This window comes from Manis pentadactyla, chromosome 3 (assembly GCF_030020395.1).
Source record: "Manis pentadactyla isolate mManPen7 chromosome 3, mManPen7.hap1, whole genome shotgun sequence".
Lineage (NCBI taxonomy): Eukaryota > Metazoa > Chordata > Mammalia > Pholidota > Manidae > Manis > Manis pentadactyla.
In genome coordinates this window covers 11,312,487-11,338,200 of record NC_080021.1, presented here as the reverse complement: position 1 = coordinate 11,338,200, position 25,714 = coordinate 11,312,487, and the positions used below count along the sequence as shown (strand labels likewise).

The 25,714-nt window shown below is 50.1% G+C and overlaps 1 protein-coding gene and 2 long non-coding RNA genes across 6 annotated transcripts in view; 1 reads left to right on the top strand and 2 right to left on the bottom strand.

The window, feature by feature from the left end:
- Positions 1-1,278: 1,278 nt before the first annotated feature.
- Positions 1,279-2,350, bottom strand: LOC118915128 (uncharacterized). Its single transcript, XR_005025970.2, has 3 exons — positions 2,078-2,350; positions 1,744-1,859; positions 1,279-1,417 (listed from the first exon to the last, which is right to left on the bottom strand). It is a non-coding gene; the product is annotated as an uncharacterized LOC118915128 (long non-coding RNA).
- On the top strand, positions 2,343-7,418 carry LOC118915070 (uncharacterized). Of its 2 annotated transcripts, none has more exons than XR_005025866.2 (3): positions 2,343-3,211; positions 4,655-4,701; positions 7,236-7,418. It is a non-coding gene; the product is annotated as an uncharacterized LOC118915070 (long non-coding RNA). The 2 variants fall into 2 exon arrangements; XR_008996755.1 differs by lacking the exon at positions 7,236-7,418 and adding an exon at positions 5,460-5,690.
- A 12,448-nt stretch (positions 7,419-19,866) lies between these two features.
- Positions 19,867-25,714, bottom strand: part of ADCY8 (adenylate cyclase 8) — a 225,266-nt gene continuing 219,418 nt past the window's right edge. For all 3 annotated transcript variants that reach the window (XM_036890545.2, XM_036890546.2, XM_036890547.2), the window contains 3 exons: positions 24,042-24,134; positions 22,558-22,672; positions 19,867-20,422 (listed from right to left, as the gene is read on the bottom strand). In XM_036890545.2, the coding sequence (XP_036746440.2) occupies positions 19,935-20,422; positions 22,558-22,672; positions 24,042-24,134 (696 nt within the window). In that variant the 3' untranslated portion in view covers positions 19,867-19,934. The remainder of the gene's footprint in view (positions 20,423-22,557; positions 22,673-24,041; positions 24,135-25,714) is intronic.

Genomic DNA, 25,714 nt, shown 5'->3' with positions numbered 1-25,714 from the left:
AAAGGCCATTCTTAGGGCCATTTTCTGTTATAGTAGAAATACACTGGGACCCCTCAGATTCTAATTTTAGTTTTGCCACTCACTTGCTAGATCTATATGGACAAATCATGTAACCTCTCTGGCCATCATTTTTAAAAACAGACAATTAGACATTCCCTGTCTCACCCCAGCACTAACATTCTCTGAGAAGCTCTGGATCCTGACTGAGTTTGCAGGCCTTGGCTGACTTTCTAGATGTCTGGCATTTTTCTGTTCTCATCCTCTTGGGAATTTGTCTTTCTTCTTTCCTAGAGCACTTCAAAGTTTCTGACATCCATGTGGCATCCAGCTTCGAAGGCTACAAGGTCCTGGAGTTGGAGCTGGGCTGACCTGGGCAGCTCCCGAGAAGGGGCAGCTTTCGGATTCTGGTTGAAGGGACATTGGAAAGGTCCTTCGTACCTTGATCACACTAAGGTGAAAATACACTGTCGTTGGCAGGTTTTTCCTTTGAGAAAAATCCTTTCTTCAGTTCCGTTCAAAATATGTCGGTGAGTACCGGCTAGGGACAATGGAACAGGGTCCGGGAAGGGGCGGGTTTTCAGGTATAAGGTCTGAATTGGTTCCAACCTCTGCTACACACCAACAGTGTGACCTTGGGCAAGGTTTTAGCTTCCCTTAGCCTCCTCTTCTTCACCTAGATAATATCAATAATGATGTATGTTCTGCATACCCACAGAGTTATTGTGAGATTTCATAAGTAGCCAGGGGCAGTGATTACCTCTAGGAGAAGGAAGGAGTCGAGTACATGGAGATGGTAAGAAGTAAGAATTCTCAATGTGCACCTTATTGTTTTTCCCCCCATTTCCTATTTTTATTTTACTGAGACACAATTGACATAACATTGTGTAAATTTAAGGTGTCCCATGTGATTTGATACATTTATATGTTACAGTGATTACCACTGTAGCTTTAGCAACACCTCTATCATGCCACATAATTATCATTTCATTTTTGTGGCAAGAACATTTAAGATACAGTTTCTTAGCAAGTTTGAAATATATATGTTGTTGACTATAATCACCACGCTGTATATCAGGTACTCACAACTTAACTTGTTTTCTAACTGGAAGTCTGCAGCCTCTGACCAACATCTCCCCATTTCCCCCAGCCCCCTGTCCTGTGCCTGTGCATGTGCGTGTGTGTGTGTGTGTGTGTGTATTTATATGTCTAAAGACCTGGGACTCTCATCTGGCAGCAAAGCACTCTCTCCCAGGACAGGCTGGGACACTTCCTCTTCATGACCTCTTTCTAACATCCAGAACTTAACTTCAGAAACAAGCCAGGGCAAAATTTAAAAGGCCACACCAGCATGTTGTATAGCAGACTAGGCAGCTCCCTCCGAGTATCTGGGTCTCTGCTTTGCCACTCTCTTGGGAGTCTGAGCAAGTAAAGGAGAGTAAAGATGACAACCTCAGAGGCCTGCTGAATGGCTGTAGGAGCGAAGCATGCAGCACACTATGTGTTTTAAGCCCTAATGAATGTTTCTCCTGTGGCCTCCCTATGCCATGTGCTTATCACAGTGCTAGTTTCTTACTGGTTTCTGTCAGGTAAGCCACGAGGAGATTCCTCGCTCTGCTCCGGGGGACTTACAGGGCTTTGGAGGCAGGATGTGGGACCCGGTGAAACACCACTGTGTTGAAAATGCTCTGTTCAAATCTGGGCCTTGACCCTGCCCTCCACGTTCTGTCAGCCACATTGACTCACCGAAAAGAGAAGCTGGGCTTGTTTTGACTGACTCCATGTTGACATCGAGGGCAGTGGAGACAATGATTTGGAAAAGATCCTCTTTGATGTTCTTGGGAGCACAGAACCTGTGGGCTCTAGGGAAGGTAGAAATCAAATAATCTTAGAATCCTAGGGGTGGGGGGGACCCTCAGTTCAGACCTGTTCCATGAGGAAGCCAGCCAGGGAACTGCCAGCTATTGGGATCCTTCCAGCAAGGAGAGGAGCTCCCTACCATCCACGGCTTAACTGGGTCATCTGATCAGAATCTGTCAAGGCTTTGTGATCTGAAGTAGCACCAATTATTATTGCTCACTTGTCCTCAGTTGGAGCGTCCCGGTTTCTGCAGGCTTCCTCCCCTGCCTGCCATCAGCTGAAGGCCACTGGGCAGCTCGGCTTCCGGAGCTCGGCTGGTGGTTTCGGTTCTCCCCTGCACAGCCTCCCGTTCTCCAGCAGGCTGGCCCGGGCTTGTTCCCATCGCAGTCCCAGGTTTCCCAAGGGAAAGTGAAGGTTGCAAGGGCTCTTGAGGCCCAGACTTGGAACCTGTGGCCCATTGTTTTCACCACCGATGTTCCCTTGGCCTAAGCAAGTCATAAGGCCGCCCAGATGGAAAGCCTGGCTCAACGGATCTCTCGACAGGAAGAGCTGCGAAGTGACATCAGAAAGTGCACAGAAACAGGGAGGGGGGAAGAACTGCGGTGGCTAGTTTTGCAGTCACTGCAGTGACTCATATACATGTGTGAGGTTGAGATCGGATGACTCTAAGGATCCTGGGGCAACAAGGGAAGTTAGATAATTGAGGAAAATTAAGGTCGTACAACACCTCATGAAACAAAGGTTAATTTGCTGAAAACGCTACTGTGTTTCTCCTACAGTCCTCTCAAAATCTGGAGCCAGTCTGGCGAGGGCAGTGAGACATGCAGGCAGGTTTCACCACCCAAGCTGGCAGGACGATGGGACAGGAAGCCTGATGAGGGGATCGGCCTCCAGGACACGGCTTTACCAAGTCTGAGGTGCTGGTACAGGCTGGCGGGAGATAGAAAGTCTTCTAAGGAGTCAGCAAGTTGAAGAGCAGGTGGAAATGGGTCGTTAGGTCAGATGACATTTGAGTAGGATGAAGGCTCGAGCTTTGTAAATACCGAGCAACCACCATATTGTTTTGCTCTATGTGGTTGGCAGCATGTTGCTGTGCTGGGGACACCTGCTAAGGTTCCAAGGTGATCCTGGAAAATGACTCAACCGTGAACTGGGGAGACATTTCAGTACTTTAAAAAGGTGTATTAAGTTCTTGACATAGTGCCTGACCCATAGTAAGATCACCACAAATGACAGCCATTTAGTTATTATTACTATTTTTGGTTTAGCTATAATTCTGCATATTGGATGTTTTTGATTTTCATCTCTCTCCTCACCAAGATGCTCCATCGCCATGAGAAGTGCCGTCAGTCAGGTGAGTGGGAACCCAGCTTACGGAGCAGCTGGGAGGGGGCGGAATGGAGGCGGTGGAGTAAGACACAATCTGTATGCTTCCTAAAAATCGCTCTCCTGGAGAAAATTACTGATCACTGCATTATTCTGCATCTGGTGTTAATTATTCCAGGTAAAGGACACTATAAATGGAATGTTAAGTTCTTAATTTAGAGTGCTTGGGTGGGGGCGGGGGAGTCGTGCATTTTATTCGTCACTATTCAAGGTGTTGAAAAGAGCAAACATTCTGATGTTAAAGGAAATAGCTAACTTAGAAGGCTGAGACTTTTCTTTCACATACTCTTGCCCTATATTTAGAAACGATACACCCTGTGGGTTTTATGGGTGTTCAGTTGCTCTGATGTGGGAGGAGGGCAGCATAAGAGGAAGGAGGTTAAGTAGCGAGGACGAACTTCATACTTACATGGACTATTGCAGTAGCCTCCCAACTGGCCTCTGCTTCCACTTCAGTCCTTCCTATGCCATTCTCCATACATCCTGTTCAAACCAGATGTTAATACTTCTCTCATCAAAGGCTAATTTCCATTACTTTAGGTGAAATCTCATTCCCGACTTAGGACTTCAGAGCATGTTCTGCTTGCACTCGTATCTCCAAAGGCATCTCTTCCCCATCTCCCCTTTTTACTAAGCTCCAGCCATGCTGGTCTCCTTACGCTTGATTGTGCACCTGCAATGCCTCCTCTCATAACTGGCTTCTTCTTAGCCTTTAAATCATCTCCACGAAGGGATTTTAAATGTAGAACCTCTTTGTTATTTTTGAATCTTACCAACCTGTGTTTTTTTTTCCCTAAATAGATGCTAATGACATCAATGGATAATTATTTCATTTGTTAAATTGTATAGTGTCTCTCTATCCTACTCGATGTAAGCTCCAGGTTGGAAGAAATATATTTGTCTTGTTAGTGTCTAAGCAAAGGAACTCCACAGACTACCTGGGTTCAAATCCTAGCCCTGTCCATTACTAGCCATGTACCTAATCTTGGGGCAAAGTATATAATCTCCCTATATTTTAATTTCCTCATCTGTAAAATGGGGAATAGTAGAAACTGACTTGGTCTGTAGGAAAATCTTGATTTGTATTTGTTGGAAAAAAAGAATAAAGAAGATCAGGAAAAACCAAAAATGTATTATAAAGTAGGTTAAACGCAGGTAACGGATTAGTAGGTTTTCAGTAGGAAAGTCCTTTAGATCACAAAACTGCTCCAAATCCCTAGATATTAAACTAGACGACTCTATGAGGAGGACACCTGCCAGTGTGGAGCCACATTACTGGCAGACACACATAATAGGTGGATTTTCTGTTTTCAAGCATGTTCGAACCTCACAAATCATGTGGTTGATTGGCTTCTTCACTTACCCAACAGAAAACATTTTTTGACTGCCTTTTATGTGCTTCTCATTCTAGAGGAGTTGACTAAGGATCTGAAGAGAAAGAGAAACTGATGCTGTTGGGTGAGTGCTGAAAAATGGGTCTGGATGGAAGGCTGTTAGGATATAGAGGACGGAGGGAATAACCTGCTAGTTACTAGAACTTCCCATGAGGATGACCTCTAGTGACTGTGTGCATGATGGGAGCGGTTGCATTGCGTGCACTTCCATCTGTAGAATCCAGCTGCTGGGAGCTTTGGCTGCTGAGAACTCCAATCCATGTCCTTCTCTGGGAATTAAGTGTAGCTTCATCCTAGTTTGCACTCTTACCCCAGGGCAGCCTACATGCAATGATACATGGACAGGACAAAGGCTGGGCTCCTTCTCCTCACTCGGGGGCAACTTTGAAGGACCATCGTTCGTCCTGGCTGCAGTACAAGCAGCTCAGCCATTGGGTCGTATAATCTGGCAGCTCTGAAGGTACACGAAGTATCTTCCATAACTAGACTGTGTGTAGAGGTTACGGTGAGCTGTAGTAGAATACTTACAGTGTAAGTCTTCGGAGCAATGTTGCGTCACCTACAGCAAAGAGCCACACACTATTTAGGAAGCATCATCTGACCCTGGGACATCAAGTGATCCTGTGGCCAGCGTTTCCTACTGTCAGCTGGGTTGGGTCAGACCTAACAAGTCTTAAGGTCGGGCAGGCCCAGGAAAAATCCCTCATGAAATGAAAATGAGATCAGGCTCAATGAGCAGGTCCAGAGGGCAGAAATGAGTTACACAAGTCTGTGGCCCAGACCTCATGTCTGCCACCGCCGTTGCTCCGGTCTCTTCCTCAGCTCGTACCTGTGCCACCTTGAGTCTCTTAAGATCACCTGATAGAGGAGGAAGATTGTCCAGCCAACAGATGGGTTGGCTCCGTAAGCAGGCACAAGCCCAAACTGGAATGCCGCTGCATTGCAGCCCCTCGCAGGGGCCGAAAGACAGTGGTAAGGAAGGCTCTGCAATGGACTGAACTTCAGAAAGTGTGCCCGGCCATTTACTTCATCTACTTCATGTGCAAGAAGAGGTGGTCCAAGGTAAGAACATACACGGACTCATGGGAAGTGGTTGATCAAGGGACTGGAAGGAGTGGAAGACCAGAGAGAAAGAGAGAGAGAATTCCGAGCAGAAATGTAGACGGACATTGAGAGCAGCACACAGACTGGAGGCTTGTATCGTGTGCTCTTGCCCCGCAGAGAACCTTCACCATGAAAGCAGCATTAAATAACCAAGTAGACAAGATGACTTGATCAACTGACAGCAGCCGACCTCTATCACTGGCCACCCCAGTGCTGGTAATATGAGCTCATTAATGAAGCGGCTACTGTAGCAAGTAGGGAGGCCATGGAAGGGCCCAACGGCCCTTCTCACTGGGATGATTTAGTTACTACTGCTGCGAAATGTCCACATTGCCATCAGAGGCCAGTGCTCAGGTGTCAGTATGGCGCCATCCCTCAAGGATACCCACCAGCCACTTGGTGGCAAGTTGACTACCTTGGAAGAGGCAGGGGTCCTCACTGATGTTATACAGGATATTGTTTTACAATAACTTTGTAATCTCTCAGATTGTAGGGCTGTCCTCCAACTTAATGGGTGAGAAAGACACACGTCCAGAGAGATGGGATTCCACCATAAGCATTAGTACTGTACTTGGCAAAGAGTAAGCATTTAGAAAATGTTAGCTACACTCATACTTTCTCCACTACAGGTAACTGTCAAAAGGGTGCTCTGCCCTGAAGTAGGTAGAACTGATTGAATCTGTCTGTCTTCTCGTCTCTTAGTGCCTAGGTAGGACTCAGAAGTATCTAGCATTAAAAAATGTGGTAGAACACCAAGATTACATAATTGCTACATGGCAAATATGGGGAGGATGACTAATCCCAGCTCTAAATATCTAACAGTAGCCTGAGCACAGAGGAGGGTAGCTAGCTTGTTTTTCTTTTAAGAAAACGCTCAACAGTGACATGTTCTTGTACTTTCGCACTTGGCATTCATCCTGTTTTATTACAATGACTTGCCTTTTCTGCTAATGTGTGGGTTTGGGGAGGGTAAGGGCTGTGTGGATTTTTTCTTCCCCACTATGTATTCTTAAACTTAACAAAGAGTCAATAGATATTTGTTAAATGAGTGAATGAATGAATCCTGGGTGTAATGACACAGCTCCAAGGATGTAAAGAAACACAGGCCATCAGGGAGCTTTCAAAGCAACAGCTGGCAGAACAAAGGGGAGAGAAGTGTACACTATGCGTTTATGGACTCGAGACCCTTAAGCAGAGCTCAGGGCTGTTCCCACACCATTTCTGGGCTTCCTCTGATGTACGCTCAACAGTGACATATTCATGGACAACAGCTTTCAAAAGTAAACACTGCCCATAGTCCTGGCTTTCTCTGTCACAGTCCTGACTCTGTTTCCAAACTCTGGACTTTCCATAGACACGAGAATTGGTTGATACCTTGGAATAAATAGTACACTGGTTGTTAACTAACAAGTTTAAGCAAGAGCACGCACGCACACACACAAACACACAGTCAGCAGAACTATGAATAACCAATCTCTTTTTGTCTCTTTCAAGGGACTTGGAGGCCTTCTGGTTATGGTGGCTGAAGAGCTGGGCAAATCCTGTAAGCCAAATGCAAGTATGAAACTGGACAAAACCATCAAATAAGCCATTTTGGGATTCTGAAATTCAACCATAGGCAGATAAGAAGTCGAGAAGTTGGTTTTTGAACAGCTTTTAGAGAGTGTAATTTATATACCAGAAAGTTAACCCCCTTAAAGCATTCAATCCAGTGATGTTTTGGTATGTTGATGTAATTATGCAAAATAAGTATTTATATTTGAAAAATCTGTGTATTTGGGGAAGATGGTGTAAGTGTGTAGCCTTCTCACCTGGAGCCGCCCCCTTTACTTTTCCAGTTCAGGGAGAGCCTTGAATACCCACAGCTTTGCTGAAAGAAGGGCTCATGTGACTTGGCACCGGGTCTGAACACCTGTACTGCGCCATGGAAGAGCCACAGATTTGGTAAATGGATGTGGAAACAACACCATTATTTTATGAGCCCCTAACAAAGAAAAGAATGCTATTAATGAAACCTGACGTTGATTGTGCAATGCATCCCAACTGCAGAGGTGTTAAAATGTGGGTCTTAGAATGGACAGAACATGGTATGAGTAGGAGTAAAGGTGTGTGGGGTTGGGGACACAGAAGAAGCAGATAAGGCTGACTCTGAGTTCCATGGGGGCAGACAGGTAGGGACGTCAGGTAAGTGGTCTGGAGCTCAGGAGAGAACCTGGAGTGTGGATATAATTTGGGTGTATCAGCCTACAGGTGGTGCTGGTAGCCACAGGTGGGGATGGGATGGCCCAGGAGGGTGTGGAGAGCAAGGTCTCTGGACCCTGGCACTGTTGGGAATTCTGTACGGTCGGGGGTCATCCTGTGCATTTAGGATGTTTAACAGCATCCATACCTTTACCCACTAACCCTCCCTCCCCAACTCCCTGCAAACTATGACAACCAGAAGTCTACGGATGCTGCCCAGTGTCCTTCAGGGGTGAATTTACCTCCCATTCCTTTTGAGGACTCCTGGTGTAGAGGGAAGCAAGAAGGACAGGAAGGAACCCACGGGACACTGATGTTTAGGACACACTGAGTAATGAACGCACAGGGGTGCTGACTAAAGAGCGGTGCGCCTAGGTTTGTTTTCCCTTTGTTCGTCTCACAGGGCACGCGTCCTTTGGCCTGGCAGACACCGAGCAGGCAATGCTGCATTTCAGTTGGCGGCATGGGCTCTGCAGCCAGACTTTCAGGCGTCTCATCCCAAGGGTGACCGCGCACGGCTGCGTGGCCCTGACACTTCCCAGCTGCAGGATCCCTGCCTCAGATTCCATTTTCTTCTTCCTCCTTTCCTTCCTCTTCCTCGTAACCCCTTCCTTTCTTAAGTATGAATGGAGAGCCAGGTCAGTCTGGATGGGAAAAGCATTAAAATATGATCATACAAATGACTGTATTATTAACAGCTGTGGTAACTGCTATGAAGGAAAACTAGTTCTTATATCCTTGCACATCCCAGTTAATCCCCTAGTCCACGCAGAGCTGTGTTCCAGTGACATCACGACCTCTCAGGATGCCTTGCTGGGCGACCAGAGCTCTCATGGTGCCTCTGTCGGTGACTTTCAGAGGATGCGTGTCGTGAGTGAGAGGAAGCTTGGGCGGCAGACTGGCTCACTTGCTAGTTCTGCGACCTTGGCAGAGGCCCTCCGTCTTATCTGGAATAAGCCTAAACTAGGACAACATCATCCATCCAATAGGATGGTTGGGAGGAATAACTGAGATAATTCAGGACACGTCCTAGGACGGGCACCTACAGGTAGTCAGTGCCCACTGAATGGTGTGGGAGCTGGAAGGGTACCAGAGCACATGGCCAAAGAGTGGGGCCGGGATGGGGTGCAGGCAGGGGATAGCTCAGCCAGCAAGAACGGGGCTGGGCTTCTCAGCAGAGCCCATGTGACAGGACTCCCCGTATAGCGAACGAGGGCAGACGGTTGAGAGGCAAGAGAGTGTGACGGGCCCGGGGCCGAGGGAGGAGCCCCGGAGATGCCGTGGGCCATGCTGGGCTGGGCTCCGTTCAGAGGAGCGTCAGTGGGACTCTGCACCTAGGAGGAGGCCAGGATGGAAGCCAGCCTGCAGCCAGCCCGCAGCGAGACAGTGGGGCGGTGAAGGCGGACGGCTCCTGCCGGAGGCACAGCTGAGCAAGGAATGAAACAGAGGCTCACGGCTTGAGAGGATGGCAGCAGTAGGGATGGGCAATGGAGGACACATGTCAGACAGAGTCAGTGGGTAAGTAGGGTCTGAGGAGTTTGGAGGCCAGGTGGTCCCGATCGGCTTGGGACCAGCAGGGTTGGTCTCTATCAGAACTGTTGCCTGGGGCAGGGGCTGGGGAAGGGTGGGAGCCGTCACAGCGACTAACTACGGAGACCACAGGAAGTGCAGGGGTACGAGGACAGGCGGAGGCAGCCAGACCGGAAGAATTTTGAGGGCCAAAAGGGCCAGCAGCCTTACAGGGCAGGAGAGAGGCTGAGCTTTAGGGAGCTGGGAGGTCTGATTCTGTGCCTCCACTCAGGAGGGGAGCCCACAGTGAGTGAGGAGTCAGCCAGCTTCACGGCCAGCTCCTAGCGCGATGCCCACCGTGCTAGGTGTTCCATAAATGGTGGCAGTGGAAGGAAGGGCCATGGACAGGCTACACAACATAAGTCTTGTTATTCCCATTTTTCAGGTGATCAGAGACACTGAGTGTTTTGCTTAAGGCCACACAGCCAGAAAGTGTTAGAGCCCAGACTCCCCTTTGCGCCTCCAGAGCCCCGGGCTCTTTCCGTTTAGCACACTGCTGCTCCCCTGGGATCTGTCACCTGGCCCCCAACTCAGAACTGGGCTCCAGTCCTCCTGACAGCGTGTGGGGAGGAAAGAGGGTGCTGTGCAAGAGTCCTCAATTCAAATGCTGTTTCTGGGCAAAGGTTTTACCTCTTTAAACTATGTCATCTCCTCTGCCAGGTGGGGATGATGACTCAGCCTTTGCACAGCAGTATCTTAGCCAGAATGCAAGCTCTGTGAGCGCAGGGACTGTGGTCCGACTTGTCCACTCTGCTGCCCAACACCAGCGCCTAGCCATGCAGGAGTCTATCAAATTTTTGTAGACAGTGTGGGAAGCAACATCCACATTTCAGGCTTTTGTTCCCAAATGCAGCCACAGGATGGCAGCAAAGGAAAGCAGGTCTGGACGAAAGGCTGGGCTCTAAGGGCCTCTACAGACTCCCTGACTGGGTCTCCCTGTGGTTGGAGGCTCTCGCTACTCTGAGCTTCCTTGACCTGCGGGCTGTGCAGAGCCGCCTAATTACTGATCTTTGCAATGACCTGGGGTTCAATGTGAAGGGTCAGCAGGTTCTGGGAGGTGCTTTCTGACCTTGGTCTAGTAGATGAGTAAACTCCCCAGAAAAAGGGACTTGGATGGGACTTTGTGTCTTAAATGGCCCCACTGGGGTATTGGGGGTGCGGATGAGAAGTCAGGTTTGGTGTGGGTTAGATGCCAGGATTGGGAATGTCTACAGGTATTTATACACTTGATTTGGAACTTCCTGCTTTCGCCTCATTTTGAGACAGGTGCTGGTACTGTGGCTGGCTTCTTCAAGTTTCAGCTCAAATAGTTCCTCCTCAGCAACAACTCCCCCCATTTAAAGTAATCCCCATTTCCTATCACACTTCTTAGACTTTCTCTTCCTCTCTCTGTAGTGAATTGCCCTATGGGAAGCCATTTTATCCTTTTTTTGTGAATTGTGTCTGTCTGAGGTTCTCAGCTCACTAGGATGTTTAAGATGGTGTCAGTCATATTCTTGTGGTACCTCCAGAGCTAGAACCATACCTGGCACACAGGTAGGTGCCCACACAAAGACCGATGAATGGGGAACAGATTGTCCCCACAGTGCAGCTGTCACTCTCACTCATGGCACCCTGAACATTTCCTGCGGTGCATGGGCCACACCGTTATTTGGGGGTTTGTCTGCTGTTCTGCTCTCCACAGAGGTCTGCAGGCCCAGGAAGTGGGGGGAGGGCTAGTATCTTCCTACCTATGTGGGAAACTGAGGCTCCGAGAGATTATTACTGTCCCAGGTGCTGCAGCTCAGAAGAGCTGGAGGCAGCCTCTGAATCCATTACTCTACTGCCCTGAATGCAGACCTGAGCTCAGAAGAAGGAGATAAACAGAAGAATCCTGGCTTGTTCTCACTCTCTTTTTTTAGTCCTTTTTACTGTGTCTCTTAACCTCACCTCAATCCTATTATTTGCAATATGGTCTCCAAAGAGGATTCAAATCATTTCGTCTTGCAGGCATTTCCATCAAGAACCTGGCACTCCAGTAACTGGAGGCTACACGTGTGCTTGAAATGGCCTCCCTCTCGGTCTCCGTTTTCTGCACTCGGCAGAAGTGCCTTGTCAGCACCAGCCCCCAGTGTCCTCAGGACCGGATCCTGTGGTGAATGGGGGGGGGCCCTGCCCCGCTCCTGCTCTCACTGAGCCCCCACTCCTCCCCTCCAGGAGCCTAGCTTTGGGTGGCAAACCGCGGCCTCCATTCCTGCACTGCGGATGTGAAGCTGGTGACATTTCCTCTGCCTGCTCTGGAGGTGCGCCAAGCGGCCCCCCTGCTGCTCTCCACAGTCTCTGCCCAGCCCTCAGCACCACAAATGGGGAAAATAAATGAAAATGAGGCCAGCCGAGAGGGAATCTAATGAGCAGGAGAAAGGCTGGCATCTGAGGCGGAGGCTTGAGCTCAGTGGGGCTGTGGGATCTTCAAGCAACAAAGACAATCAGCAGGCTGAGCCCAGCAAAGGCTGATAGACCCCAGAGGCGGCCATTGTGGAAATGCAGGACTTTATCTAAAGGGATGTGGCTTTGGCTTCTGCAGGACACTGCCTGAGGATTCTGAGCCCTGGGTGGGCTGTGACCATCTATGTGCTTTCCCAGCTCCCCCACCCTCTTGCCCAGGATGTCCTCCTTAAGACTTTTGGGACCCATGTGTCCTCAGCAGCGTTGGAGACAGCAGTGCGTGGCGTGGAACGCTCTGGCCCTCTGCCCTGTCCTCTCTCAGCCCTTCCTCTCCCCATAAAGAAAGAGGGGTTGCCACGGGGGTGGATTCGGGACACTCACGGGCAATGACTGGCGGGTCCGCAGGACTGCCTACCACCAGGCAGGAGCCTACGCGCTGCTCTTTTCTTAGACTTCCTATTCCTCTCTCTGTGGTAAAATCGGTAAACTGAGCCAGGACCCTCCCCACCCTCCTTCCAACCTGAGATCTGGACACCTCTTTCTTCTTGTCATCCTGCCTTGCTCTGCTGGTCTGAAGGTTTCCACTGGCTGGAGAAGGAGGAGGCTTAGTGCCTAGGCGGCTACTGCCACTCACCTTGAGTCAGAGGGCGGTGTGCCGGGGCCACCATCCGCTGGGCCAGCAGCTGAGAGAGTAACGCTTTGATTCCTCCTGTGCTACTGTTGTTGTTCTGCATGTGTGTGTGTGTGTGTGTGTGGGTGTGGACAGACTCCTTGATGAAATTTTAGTTAGGACTCCGAGCCCTCTTTTCAACCATGCCTCAACCTTGGCCTTCTCGTCTGTCTTGTCCTTGCTGCGCCTGCATAGACCAGCTTGATCAGGAATCCTGCTGAGTCATCTCTCCCATCCTTGCTATCTGATCAGCTTCCTCATCCCCTGCATCTGACGGCTAAGTCCTGGGCCTGCCTTTACAGGAATCTCACTAGGTCAGTTAAGCAGGAATCCCCGGCCCTTGATGGCTCCTCTGAGCAGTCTTCCGTCCTCTGGCCCCTTCCCCCTGCTCCTTGGCTAGGAATTCCCACTTATCCTGCTGCATTTGGAGCTGAGCCTGATCTTTCTCCCCTAGTGCAATAGTCTCCAATAAAGTCTTCCTTACCATTTCGATGAATATCATAATAATTTTTTCTTTAAGTGTGTGTGTGTCTAGACAGAGCTTTCTCGGCCCCTCCTGCGGAGGAAGAGGAGATGAGAACAGGATTAGGGCACGCCTTGGCCCTTGGCTCCAAGAGCATCACTTTGACTATCTAATAGAGTTGAAGAGTCTTAACAGGTCAAGTCGATCCATTAGAATCTAAGTTCTACGAGGGTGGGGAGTTTTGTATGTTTTCTTTACCACCGTATCCTTGCCACCTCGAAGAGAATAAGTATTTATTGAAAGAATGAATGTCTGCTCAGGGGCCAGCACGGGCAGGGAAGCACATCTGGGCAAGGGCGGCCCATGGGGCTTTGAGGTGGGACAGTATGTGGTGTTGCCAGGCAGAGTGACCTGAGGAGAAGCTGGAATGGGCCCTCGCTTCCGGCAGTTAAAATCTAGTGGGGGAGAGTCAACGTTAACCGAGCAATAATGCCAGGTGTGGCATATGCTGGGCTAGGCCAAGTACAGCATGCTTGGGAGCACACGGGGGAACGGCTGCAGGGAGGGTGCCCAGAGGAGGTAACCTCTAAGGTGAGCCCTGGGCTCTCAGAGTCCGCAGCCCAGAGAAGGGAGGCAGAGGGCAGAGGGAGTAGAGAGCGACCATCAGAGATGCTTTGGCCGCTGGAGCATGGAGGGCGGGGATGGGTAGCGAGGTGGCTGGAGATGGGCCAGGGAAGCGCTTTCAGGGGAAGGGCCATGTCTGGAAGGGCTTTCAGGGGGAGTCTGGGCTGTATCCTCTGAGCAGCACGCTGTGGCACTGCACCTCCGAAGCCCCTTCCTCATGTAGTTCTGGGCTGCAGATTTCTAAGGTGCGGGCGTTTGAGGGATTTGGGGTCTGAGCAAGGAAAAATACATGACCACAAGGTGGCAGTAGCACGCACAAGCTGTGTGTGGGCAACACGGTAGGTTTGCAATCCAGTTCGCTGGGCTCCAAAGCCCGCATACTAATTATTAGATGACGTGATCTCATGGTTTCATTGATTCCAGGCAGGGGGGCTCAAAGTCGGCTGTTAAGGCAGGAAAAGCCAGTCTATTCACTGCAGGATCTTCATCAGGGAGGACTGGACTGTGTAGTGTGTGCATGTGTGTATAGCTGTGGTGGGAAGGGGTCCAGAGGAGGAGGAAGGAGAAGAGAAGGAAGGGGTGGTTGGAAAACCAGCTAGTTGGGCCTTGCCCAAGCTAGGAGTGGGAACCAGGGCCACCTCCCTGACTACAGAGGAGGGAAGCAAGAAGTGACAGGCCTTTGGAATTGCCGATGCCCAGTGTGGGGTGTGTGCGTGTGTGTGTGGGTATGTGTGTGTGAGCGCGTGTGAGCGTGTGCACGTGTGTGCCAATCGAGAAGGGGCTGAGTTTTCTGTTGGGTCCCAGCAGTGTGGAGCAGAGATGGGCTGTGAAGAAGCAGGAACCAGAAGCAGGCTCACTGGAGGGAGCTGGGGGCTGTCAGAGGCATCGTGGAGCTTCCAGGGTCTTGAGCCCCGTCATTTAGGTCCATGGGGTGGACCTAAGTGACCTCCTGGTTACAGGGCAGTCTTATTTACAGCGAGCAAAAGGAAAGAGGGCAGAGCAGCCATGTGGAGCTGAAGGGCACGCGATAAGGAATCCAGCTCTCTGCAGCCCGGCTCTCACGCTACTTCAGGTCGTTGAATTGTGGCCAAATAGTTCCCTCTCTTTGGGCTTTGGTTTTCTTACATGTAAAATCGAGACTTTGGACTACATATGATCTTTAAGTTCTTTTCAGCTTTAACAGTAGTATTAGGTGCATTTAAAAAAAATTTTTATTTCTATTTTTATGAGTCTCAGTTTCCTGGAAAATTGAGATAATATTTCTCTCTGAAAGTTATGAAGGACAACTGTCACCATATTGGGAAGTGGATTTTGCAAACTATAAAGCACTCTGAAAATATTAGTTATTACCATTACTGTTATGATGATGTCAAGATAAGGGTCAGTGCATTGTGCAAAGACTGTACTTGAAATTATTTCCAAACAGGAACTGATTGCATTTGAGTCATGTTTAAAAGGTAAAGCCAGGTACACAGAGTCGATTCAGAATGTGCTGGACACTCACCCAAAGAATGGCGCTGTCATCTTCCTGGGGCCAGAGGGGGCAGGATGGTGGCTGCAAGTGTGTGGCGGATAAGCAATTAATAATTCAGATAGGCACAGGGTGTTATTCTGCAAGGCACCCTCCTCCTGGCAACTCATCAATAAAACATTGGGTTCAGTTGTTTGGAGCCCAGAGCTAATCTGAGAGCAACATTCTCACTTGGAAATGCTGGTTGGCATGGGAGGCAGCGTGTCAGAAAAGCCTGTGGGTCTGGAATAAAAATGTCAAGGAAGGAAATGAGTCTCTAACACCCTTTCTCTTACTGCATCCCAAAGGGCAGCCTTGAAATCTGGGTCAGCAATGGTTATTATGGCCCTGGGGAAATTCTCCCCCTGGGGGAGCTCCATGCACGTATCTAGCCAGCCCCACTCTGCAAGGTGAGCAGCTCCATTCCGGGAGTGGTCCAGACCCTGTGACTCAGGATGGAACCTCCGAGGGCCCAGTGAATTTTTTTTGCAGCCCTTTAAGTAAACCCACACACCTTACTTTTGCTTATTGTTTTTTTGTGTGATTAAAGTAACATGTTCTTATTAAAGAAAAAATTTGCAAATACGTACAAGTAAACCAGGTTTAATATAAAGAAAAATTACAAATGTCCACTCTTTCACTAAAAGCACTGTGTTTAATGATTCCAACACCAAGCAAAGCTAGAATGCAGCACAGGCCCAAGCGGCTGAGCGGGTTGATGCGCTGCTGCCGGTCGTCTTCCCAGGAGCCTTACGAAGTGGTGTGGGGTGACAATCTTTTATCGAAGCTCCAGGTTCCAAGGTGCTCTGACAGCTGAAGTTTGTTTTATAACTAATCTGGGGACAAGACATGACCCAACATAATTCCTACTTGCAGACTTCAGTTGTGATACTTTGCATGAATACTCATGTGTGGTTATAACATTAGTAACTGGTTTAATTATTGAGCACTGCCTCCGACCCCTTTCGGGATGTTTCCTAGAATATTTTATTTTTACCATACTTCTCAAATCTGAAAACTTCAAGACTCCAAATCGCAATGGCCTCCTTTGTTATTCCCATGCGGCAGGTGAGGAGTCTGAGATACACAGTTTAGGCCACTTGCCCCAAGTCAAGCAGGTGGTAAGTGGGAGAGACAGGATTCACACCGCGGTCTGTACACCTCACAAAACTGCCCGTGGAGCTCTCAGCCCAGTACTTTCCAACCTTTTCCATATCCCGAAACATGAAGAGAATGAGAACAGTTGCCCAGCAGAGGATGAGGCTGTTTGGGACCAGGGCAAGTGGTCCCCAGGCGGTCCGATGGCTGCTGTTCTGGTTCCGTGGTTGTTCACCCACTTACACCACCTGCAGCCTGCTGCCGGGAGTGTGCTGAGGCTTTCGACTCTCATGTGATGAATGTTATTCACCCGTCACAGGGCTGGGCAGTGATGCCTACTGGAAGGACTCCTGAACCCAGCACCGCTCTTCCCTGGTTGTAAGACCTTCCCACCATGAGGTGTTATGCTGAGCCTAGTTCCCTCGTCAGTGAAATGGGGTGAAGCATAGTAGTCACCTTCACTGAGAGCACCTATAGTCACATGCTCCCTAAAGAAGGATGGAAGTGGCGGAGCTGGTGTGCGGGCATTTCCAAGCTTTAAGTGGCCCCCCGACATTATGGGATGGCAGATTGGAGGCCAGCAGCAACTCAAACCCAGCCCTTGGGTCTGTTCTCTAGGAGGGGCTGTGCTTCCCTGGAGGGAAACTGCACATTAACTACACAGAAGATTAAGGTTGGGGGAGGAGGGCGGCTCAGCACCCGGAAGATGTCAGTGTGGCCATTACCAAGCTGTTGAGAAAGCCTCCCGTTAGGCCTGAACATCTGTGGACCAAGCCCACCCCTGTTCCGTTTCTCTTTGTATTTCACCATTTGGGGCACTGATTCCTCTGCCTGAGTTTATCCTTGACATTTGTAAGGTCAAACCTAGAATCTCACAGGCAGAGTTCAGAGGGGTAAAGGTGAGGTGGGCGCCCCAGGCTGGAATATTATGCCAGGTTGGTTTCTGAGTTAGACCAGGGTTCCTAGAAATCACTTGACTTTGGAAGTTCTTTTAGTACATGAACTGAAGGGACCAAAAAGTAGGCAAACAGAAACCACGCCTCTGATTTCAGGAAGGCCACCTCCCTTCACTGCCGCCCCCAGCCGTGGACAAGGCCCAGAGGGGGCGAGCCTCTCAGCTAATCAGCCCCAGGCCCGCCTCCTGGCTTTGTCTCTTGCCCCCTCTCCTTCCTGGTGCCGTGAAACGGGCTGCCCCTGGGGGTGGGGTTTCGTGCCATGGGGGTCAGCGCACTGGAGAGAGGTCGGGGGGCACTCTGTGGGCTTCTTGGTCTGAAGATTCTCGGCACTACCTTGCACCTTGCTCCCCTGATGGGGCCCTGGATGGAGCCGCCCTCCTGGATTCAGGATGGTAGAGCCACCCCCCTTTCTGTTCCACCTCGAGACCTGACACCACTGAGTCAGGGGTGGGTTCCGCGTGAAGCTTCACAGAAGCGGCTCCACTATCACCCTCAAACTGGCAACATCCGCAGGCCTGGTTTGGCCCAATGTCTCCTACCATACTCAGTCCAGTGACTGGGGGCCGCACTCTGCTTCTAGCCCAGGGACTTTGCCCTGAGTCCTAGGTCAGAGTTCAGGGACATTTGTCCCAGGTGGCCCCCCTCCCTGGGGCTGGATGCAGCTCACCGTGGCTTGTTTGCTCCCTGGAGCCTTGACTGAGTACCGTATATTCCCGGAGGGCCCTACACTCAGGGCTAGACCAAAGCTTGACGGCCTCCATCAGGTGTTCTGTCCTTCGGACACTGTGCGTTCACAGCCTGCCTGCCTTTACCGAGGCCAGAGTCTTTGCTGTGATGTCTGCCAAGCCCCCGACCTACCTGAACTCAGCTTCCCGCCTCCATCCTGGGGTTCCGAGTCTCTGCATGCCCTGAGCTTTCCCTTGTTTAACGTCCTCAGCATGTTGGACTGAATAAACCTCGGGGCCTTCTCTGGCATGAACATAGTTTCTGCAGCTGCACCTCCCAAACATGGCTAAAGCTCAAGGTTTGTCCAAACCTCAGTTCCCTCTCTGTACTTTGTGCTCTTCTGCAGATGATAGCTTCTCCTCTACCATGGCGTTCTCACCTGAGATAGGTCTTTATTTCCCTGACAGAGTATCTACCATGGATTCATTACCTTGAAGTAAGTTTCTTTTAAGTGGTGTTAGAAGTCCAGAATTTAGAGAGTGATTAGGATCTCATACTTCTTTCATTACTTAAGCCTTGTACATTCCTCCAACCCAGAATGTACCAGAAGTTTGCAGACATGGGCTTAGACAGGTATGCAACCTTTGGAAGAGACAGCACTTCTCAGTGAATTTCATTTTCCTCTTAGTGGTGTGCACAGGAAGAATCTGTCCCCAAACTTTCCTTGCAGTGAGGTGGCCCCAGTGACCGAGTGTTGGTTGATGGGAGAGCAATAACGCATATGCCGCTCCCAGGCCTGGTTCCCATGACCTTCTGGGGGACCCCCTTCCTCTCTTCTCTGCAACTGGCTGGATAAACAGAATGGAGCAGAGGCCTCCAAGTTCAAGGTGGAAGGAGGTTCAGTCCCCAGATCATAGCACAGAAGGCCCCCTGCCATACACCCAGTAGGATGTGAATGAAAGATAAATTTTGTGTTGTGTTTCAGCCACCAAGGGTGGGAGTTATCTATTATAGCAGCCAGCTTCTATTGAGCAATATAGTCTGGTCCTAACTCTACAACTAACTACATGCTCTTGGGAATACCCTTTGATTCTCTGAGCTTCCTCTTCTCTGTGGTGGAGGAGAGCTTAGGGCGTAGTCTTCCCAGGAAACGACCTGCCTACAGCAGAAGCTTAACCACCCAGGGACTTTCTAACTGCTCCTCCGACAGACCCGGTGGGCTCCATCCCTCCTCAGGGCTGCTGCGCGCGGTGTTCCTTCAGCTTGGGTCGCTCCTCCCCGAGATTGCTTCTTTCTCTTCATTTAGGGCTAATCTTCAACATCATGTCCTCAATGAAGCCCTCCTTGTAGACTCCAGTTGCATCACATCCCTGACCTCCAGTTCTTTGTCCTAATTGTCCCACTCAACTTTCTTTATTGCATCTCCCCCTGTCTGAAACTAGATTATTTATGGATTGGTTTATAGGAATGATATCTCTACCCTCATCTGAATGTTAGCTCTGTGAGAGCAAGATTTCCACCAGGATTTCTCAGGAGCCCAGGAAAACAGGCACATTGTAGGTATTCAACTTACAGTGGCAGAATGAGAGCCCAGGTGTCGTGAGGGTTGCACGGGCCATTATCTAAAGAGTTTGTACCTGGTCTGGCATGTGATGAGCACCCAACAAATGGCAGTCCCTGATTATCCAATTGTACTGAGTCTCTGTTTCCGTGTTCCTCTTTCAGACTCGTTTGTGAGCCTCTCAAGGTCAGGGGCTGGGTCTTACTCATCTTTGCTTTCCCATGAACCTTGTGCATAGGAGATGATCACTAAATGTTTGTGACTGAAGAGAAATTCAAGTCATGTCTTTGATCTAGTGCTTGCAACAACCAACGAAACCAGCCTTGTTCTAAAAAAAATTAAACTTTTTATTAGTATATTTATTTTATATATAAAAGAAATACAAAAAAAAGAAACCCAAAGGAAATGCTTTTATGGCAAATCGGACTTGTCGGGTCCTTCAGCCTGGGCCCCCGGCTCCGGCCCGCTGGGTGTCAGCAAAGTCCGGCGGCCGTAATGGCCCTTGATGATCCCCGTGTTGCTGTTCTCGTTGAGCAGCCGCTTCTGCCTTTGCCTGCTGAGGGACTGAACAAGGCCCAGGACGACGGCAGCCAAGGAGTACTGCCCGGGCAGTCTTCTGGGGGGCAGGATGAATGGGTTGGGCTGGACTCTTCCCAGGAGAAAGTACGTTTTGATTTTTCCTTCCTGTTCACTGATGCCCTTCACGTAGATCTCGCCTCGGTAGTCGAAGGCAAAGCCCTGGTCCTTCAGGATGAGATAGGTCTCCTCGGGGACCTGGATCCGGCCGCTGACCCCTGTGCTGTCCATTCGACTTGCCAGGTTCACGGTTTTGCCCCAAATGTCATACTGTGGTTTCTTAGCGCCGATAACACCAGCTACCACCGAGCCGTGGCTGATGCCTGCGAGGGAACCAGAGGAACAAGAGATGAGAGAGGGGGCACACCGCCCAGGCGGCTGCACCCGGCCTGGGGTGCGGTCCCTGCAGATGAACTGCAGGGGCGTATCCTCAGTCACCTGTGAGATGTGTGACCTGGGCTGGTTACCTAAACCTCCACGGACCTCACTTTTCAATCCCTGAAGTAGAAATAATAAAACGGGATGAGACGAGGTAATACGAGTAAAGCTATGGGATTAGCACCTGACAAGCGGTTGGTGCTCCAGAGAAAACAGCTCTTATTCCAACATGGATGTGGGGACATTTCTCAGCCCACAGGACAGACAGAGCTCTGGGCCAGGAGCCGGGACGCTGGGGTCTCCTCCCGCGCCTGCAGGTACGGCCTCCAGGGCTCACGCAGACCTTCCCCCTCTGTCGTACTCCAGGTCTTGAGCACCGTTTCCCTGGTCCGCGGCAACACCCTCCTGATGGCCTCCCTGTTCCCCTGTCCTCTGCAGACCCTCCACTGCTTCCGGGCGGGTGGCTGTTTCTGATGACATCTGATCAGGGCACAGGCCACTGCAATGCCTGCCAGCCGCTTCTACCTGTCGGCTAAAGCCTCTGCCCCTCAGAGGCACAGTCAAGGGCACTGAGACCTGCCTCTTGCCTCATTTGCCAGCCTCGTTTGCCACCACCCTCTCCCTTACCTTTGCACTGTATCCATATGGATTTGCTAGGCTCCCCACAGCCCCCAGTCCATTCCCACCTTTGTGCCTCTGTTCCCCCTTTCTGACTTGAACTACGATCCCCTCCCCATCCCTTAGCTTCCTGGGCAAATGCTTTTTAAGACAGTTCGCATGCCTCCTCCTTTATGAGGCACAGATTTCTTTTCTAGGAATAATAGCATGTTACCAAACATGTTAGTGGGCATGTACGTCTCTTCCTAATAGGCTAGAATTCTTATTCATTCTGCAGACATCGAGTAGGCACCTGCTGTGTACCAGCATCATTCCAGGAGCTGGAGAAATGGTAGGAAAGGAGAGACATAACCCTGGCCCTCGGGGAACTTACTTTCTACTTTTTTTTTTACGTAGACTCCACCTCTGTCAGTGTTAAAGTTCTGCTTTTTATTCTCCATTCAATGGTGTAGTCAGTGATTTCAGAAAAGATGTGTAGAGTCCATGGAGGATGCAGGAACAAACCCTGAACTTCCCCTCCATAGATCAAAAACATACAATATAACTTATTTTATTAGAGTCAACAAAGGCATACAGTGTTCCTTAGATCTGGCAAGTCAGATATTAGTATTTCTTGCCCTTTTTTCTTGAAAGCTGCTAAGAAAAACAAATGAAGTAAAATGGTATACCAGCCAGACGATATCTAAAACATGAAGACTGCAGCAGCAAAACCTGTTTTAGACTTCACCCTGGCACCAGAATGTCACTGGCCTCAGTCAGGAACTCCTGGAGCTCCTGCCAGAGGGACTCTGGCTGTGTGACCCTAAGCGATCACTCCCCTTCTCTGGGCCTGAGTTCACCATCTGTACCGTGAGAATATGGACTAGGACAGGGGCTTTCAGACTGTGCACTTGGAGGTCCCGAGGCTCGGCAGAGATACCAATGACAAGGGATTATGATCCATACGCTATGACTGGTGTGTTGCACAAGGGTGTCCCTGAGCTCACAGGAAGGGTGAGCGGCGTGGCCAAGTGAAGAGCTAGAGGCTCTCTGCCTATCCCTGCTCAGCACAGTGTGTGACAGCCCCGGCAGTGGAAGCCTGCTTCTGCCTGAAGGCATTATCCAGAACCACGAACTGTCAGCCTTGGTCTGTAGCAAGATGACTGACTAGTCAGCCACCTCTCTGAGCCTGGCCTTGCGTGTGGGTGGTGCTGGGCAATATGCTGGAGGACAGCAGCTATGGTCTGGCACTGGCTGGTATTGCTGCACACGGCCAGCATCCTTCCCTGGCTTCCAGCCCTGTGAGTGAGAGGAAGCCCAGAGCAGCCCGAGCTGACCCTGTCCCTGTCCACGTGAAGGTCACACCAAGCCTGCTGCATTTGGTAGGAAAGAGCTTGCCTGGCTGGATGCCCAGGAGCATCTGAGGGGCAAGGCCAGCCAGCTGGGTGGCTCCCCACTCACCACGCCTCCCCCAGCCACTCACCGATCCGGAGTTCGAAATTGTTGAAGGAATGCTTGTTGATCTCCTGTATGCTTTCAGTCAGGGCGAGAGAGAAGTCGGCCAGGGCGCACAGATGTTCCCACTTGTCCTCACATTCCTGGGGCGAAGGCGAGAAGAAGTCATGCTATGTAGCAAACACGGACATTTCCACAGCAGGGGCCTGCCCTGCGGCCTAACCCCACCCGAGTGTCACCAGTGTCCCAGGAACGTGGGAGAGCAGGAGATTTGCTTAAACGAGTCTGACAAGTGTGGCTCACATATTCCTTTCTTCACATCCACTCCTGTCTAATCAGGTCCATACATCACCAATTCCCAGCTATGCTCACTAGGGTGCGTGCGTGCATGTGAGTGTGTGTGTGTGTGCGGGTACCTTTTCCAGTCTAGTGTCCGTGTCTATTTCCTTTGAAGTACCCAGAGTGTCTGTTTAAGGGGTGCTCCGCAAAGTTGCTCACGGAACTCCTGAGGAAGACACGGAGTAGCTTCTGTGCTTCTCTGAGCCTCGCTGCCCTCATCTCTACAGTGGAATAAACACACGCGTCCTGCCTCCTACAGGCTTGAATGAGATCCAGTCTGTGAAAGAACGGCTTTGTGCCCCTGCGGGGTGGAGGCTGACAAATGGTTTCAGGAAAGGGCCACACAGCAAATATTTTAGGCTTTGTGGGGCATCTGCTTGTCATGACTACTCAGCATTGCCATTTTAACTGGAAAGGAGCCATACGCAAAGTATAAAGGAATGGGTGTGGCTGTGTTCCAATGGACTTTGATTTCCACAAACAGATGGTGGGCCAGACTGGGCACACGGGCTGTGCTTAGTGGATGCCAGCCACAGAGTGCCATGCACGTGCACCCAGTCACTAGCAGGGGGTTCTTCCCAGATAGTTGCTTTTGGAATATTTTTAGGTTTTTAGTTGGAAAGCGAGCAAAGGAAGGATGTAAAAAAGGAAAGGGGATTCCCTCTCCCTGTAACGTGGCTCATGTCCATGCAACATTTATGGAGGGTCTGCTCAGGGCAAGGCTTTGGAGGGGAACAGGGTGCTATCTCAGGTGATTCGTCCACTAACCCTGAAAAGCAGATGTAGTGCTCCCACTTAACACGAGCTCCCGGCACGCAGCCGACACGCAGAAGAGCAGGAGCTCTTCCGATTTGGAGGGGAAGACAAAAGTGAGGATACGAACACAGGCCAGTTATCAGGGGTTGAGTAACGTCCACAACCAAATCATAAACAAGGTCTTTTTTCGGCCTGATTTTGCTCATCAAGTGAGCAGTGTGGTTTAGGACGGGCCCAGAAGTTTCTCACTCATAAAGAAGCATGGTTTCACCCAGTAGACCCTGCTGGCCTCGGGAGCAAACATGTATCACACAACTAGAAATCCAGTTCGTCAGACTTTCTCCCTCAGTCCCCGAGCCCCACTGCCTTCAGTGGCTCCAGCCGTAGGTTGTGGCCGGGTCTAAAGAGCTCCTTTACCTGTTTTTCAGGTGACAGGCCTGACACTGCCATGTACGTGCTGCCGATGGTCTTAATCTTTTCAATGTCTTGAAACCGGTCTTCGCTGAGCAGCTGAAACAGATCCAGGCAAAGGTGTGGGGCTGGGCTCCCCAAAACAGGCCCCTGGTTCACATGGAGGATCTACCTCTGACTGGCTTAGCGTCCTTCGCGAACTACTTTCCTCTGAGAATCAGGCATCTGGCAGCCAACATCTATTAACTGAGCACCTGCTAAGTACCAGGCACCAGGATGGTGTGACCAGATATTCTTTAAGGGGCAGATCTGTTTCTATGAATTTTTGAAATACACAAATCTGTTATATTAGTTTAAAGAAGAAATCATAAATGTTCCCCAGTCCATCGGCAAATCTTTTGGCTTTACCTTCAACATGTATTTGGAACCTTAGCCCTCCCCTACCGGCACCCTGATCGACGCCACCGTGTCTGTACACCTGGTTATGGTGCTGCAATAACCCACCTTTCCTTGCCCCTCAAATATCATCTGTGTGGGGCGTTGCTGATACGCCATTCAAACCTGAATAGAGATCTCATCTCCACATTCACATATTATCTTCCTTCCCTGTTTTATCTTCTCTCCAGAGCATTTATCCCTGATTTTGCTAATCTGTTTTTATCTTTCCCACTGGAATGTAAAATTCCTGGTGGCAGGCATTTTTGCCTGTCATGTTTTCTACTCAGCACCTAGAGAGAGCCTTGCACATAGTAGGGATGAACAAAGGATTGAGTGGAAGAATCCTTGACATTTGCTCCATCCTTACTGGAGGGTGGACTTTAACGCCAAGGAAGAGAAACGCCTGTCTCTTATTTAGCAGCTGCAGTTATAGAGCTCTAAGGCCGTCCCTCCTCCTTCCCGAAGGTGCCCGTGTCCTAGTCCTGGAACCACAGCAAAAAGGACTCTGCAGATGTCATTAGGCTGATGACCTTGAGTTGGGGAAATTATCTGGGTAGGCTTGACATAATTACAAGGGTCCTTGTAAGTGAAAGAAGGCAGGAGACTGAGAGGAGATGTGATGGCAGAAAGCAATGTGATTGCTGGCTTTAAAGGCAGAGGAAGGGGGCCACAAGCCGAGGAGTGCAGGTGGCCTTTAGAAGCTGGAAAAGGCAAAGAAATGGACTTTCCCTGGGAGCCCCAGAAGGAACACAGACCTGTTGACACCTTGACTTAGTCTTGTGAGACCCAGTTTGGGCTTCTGACCTCCAAACTGCAAGACGATAAATTTATGCTGTTTCAAGCCACCAGCTTGGTGGTAATCTGTTGTGGCCGCTGTAGTAAATCACTGCAGCAACGATTCACTGAGCTTCTACTGTTTCTGATACGCGGGCCCAGCCATCGCGGAGCTAGCCATCCAGGCAGTGGCATCAGATGCTAAATAAACAACCATGCAAAACACACCCTACTTCAATTTCAGTAAAAATTTATGATGGACACACACAGGGCGTAGGAATGAGGAGAGTGGCCCGTTTGGATAAAATCTGGAGGATCTGGGGAGACTCCCCTGCGTCAGTGATTCCCGATTTCGTTTCTCAGGGGTGAGGAGGGGTTTCCCTGTGGCGGGTGAATGAGTGTGTGTGTGTCCGAGGCTGGGGTGGGGGAGGGCCGGGAGGAGCGTGACAGAGCAGACACTACGCCCG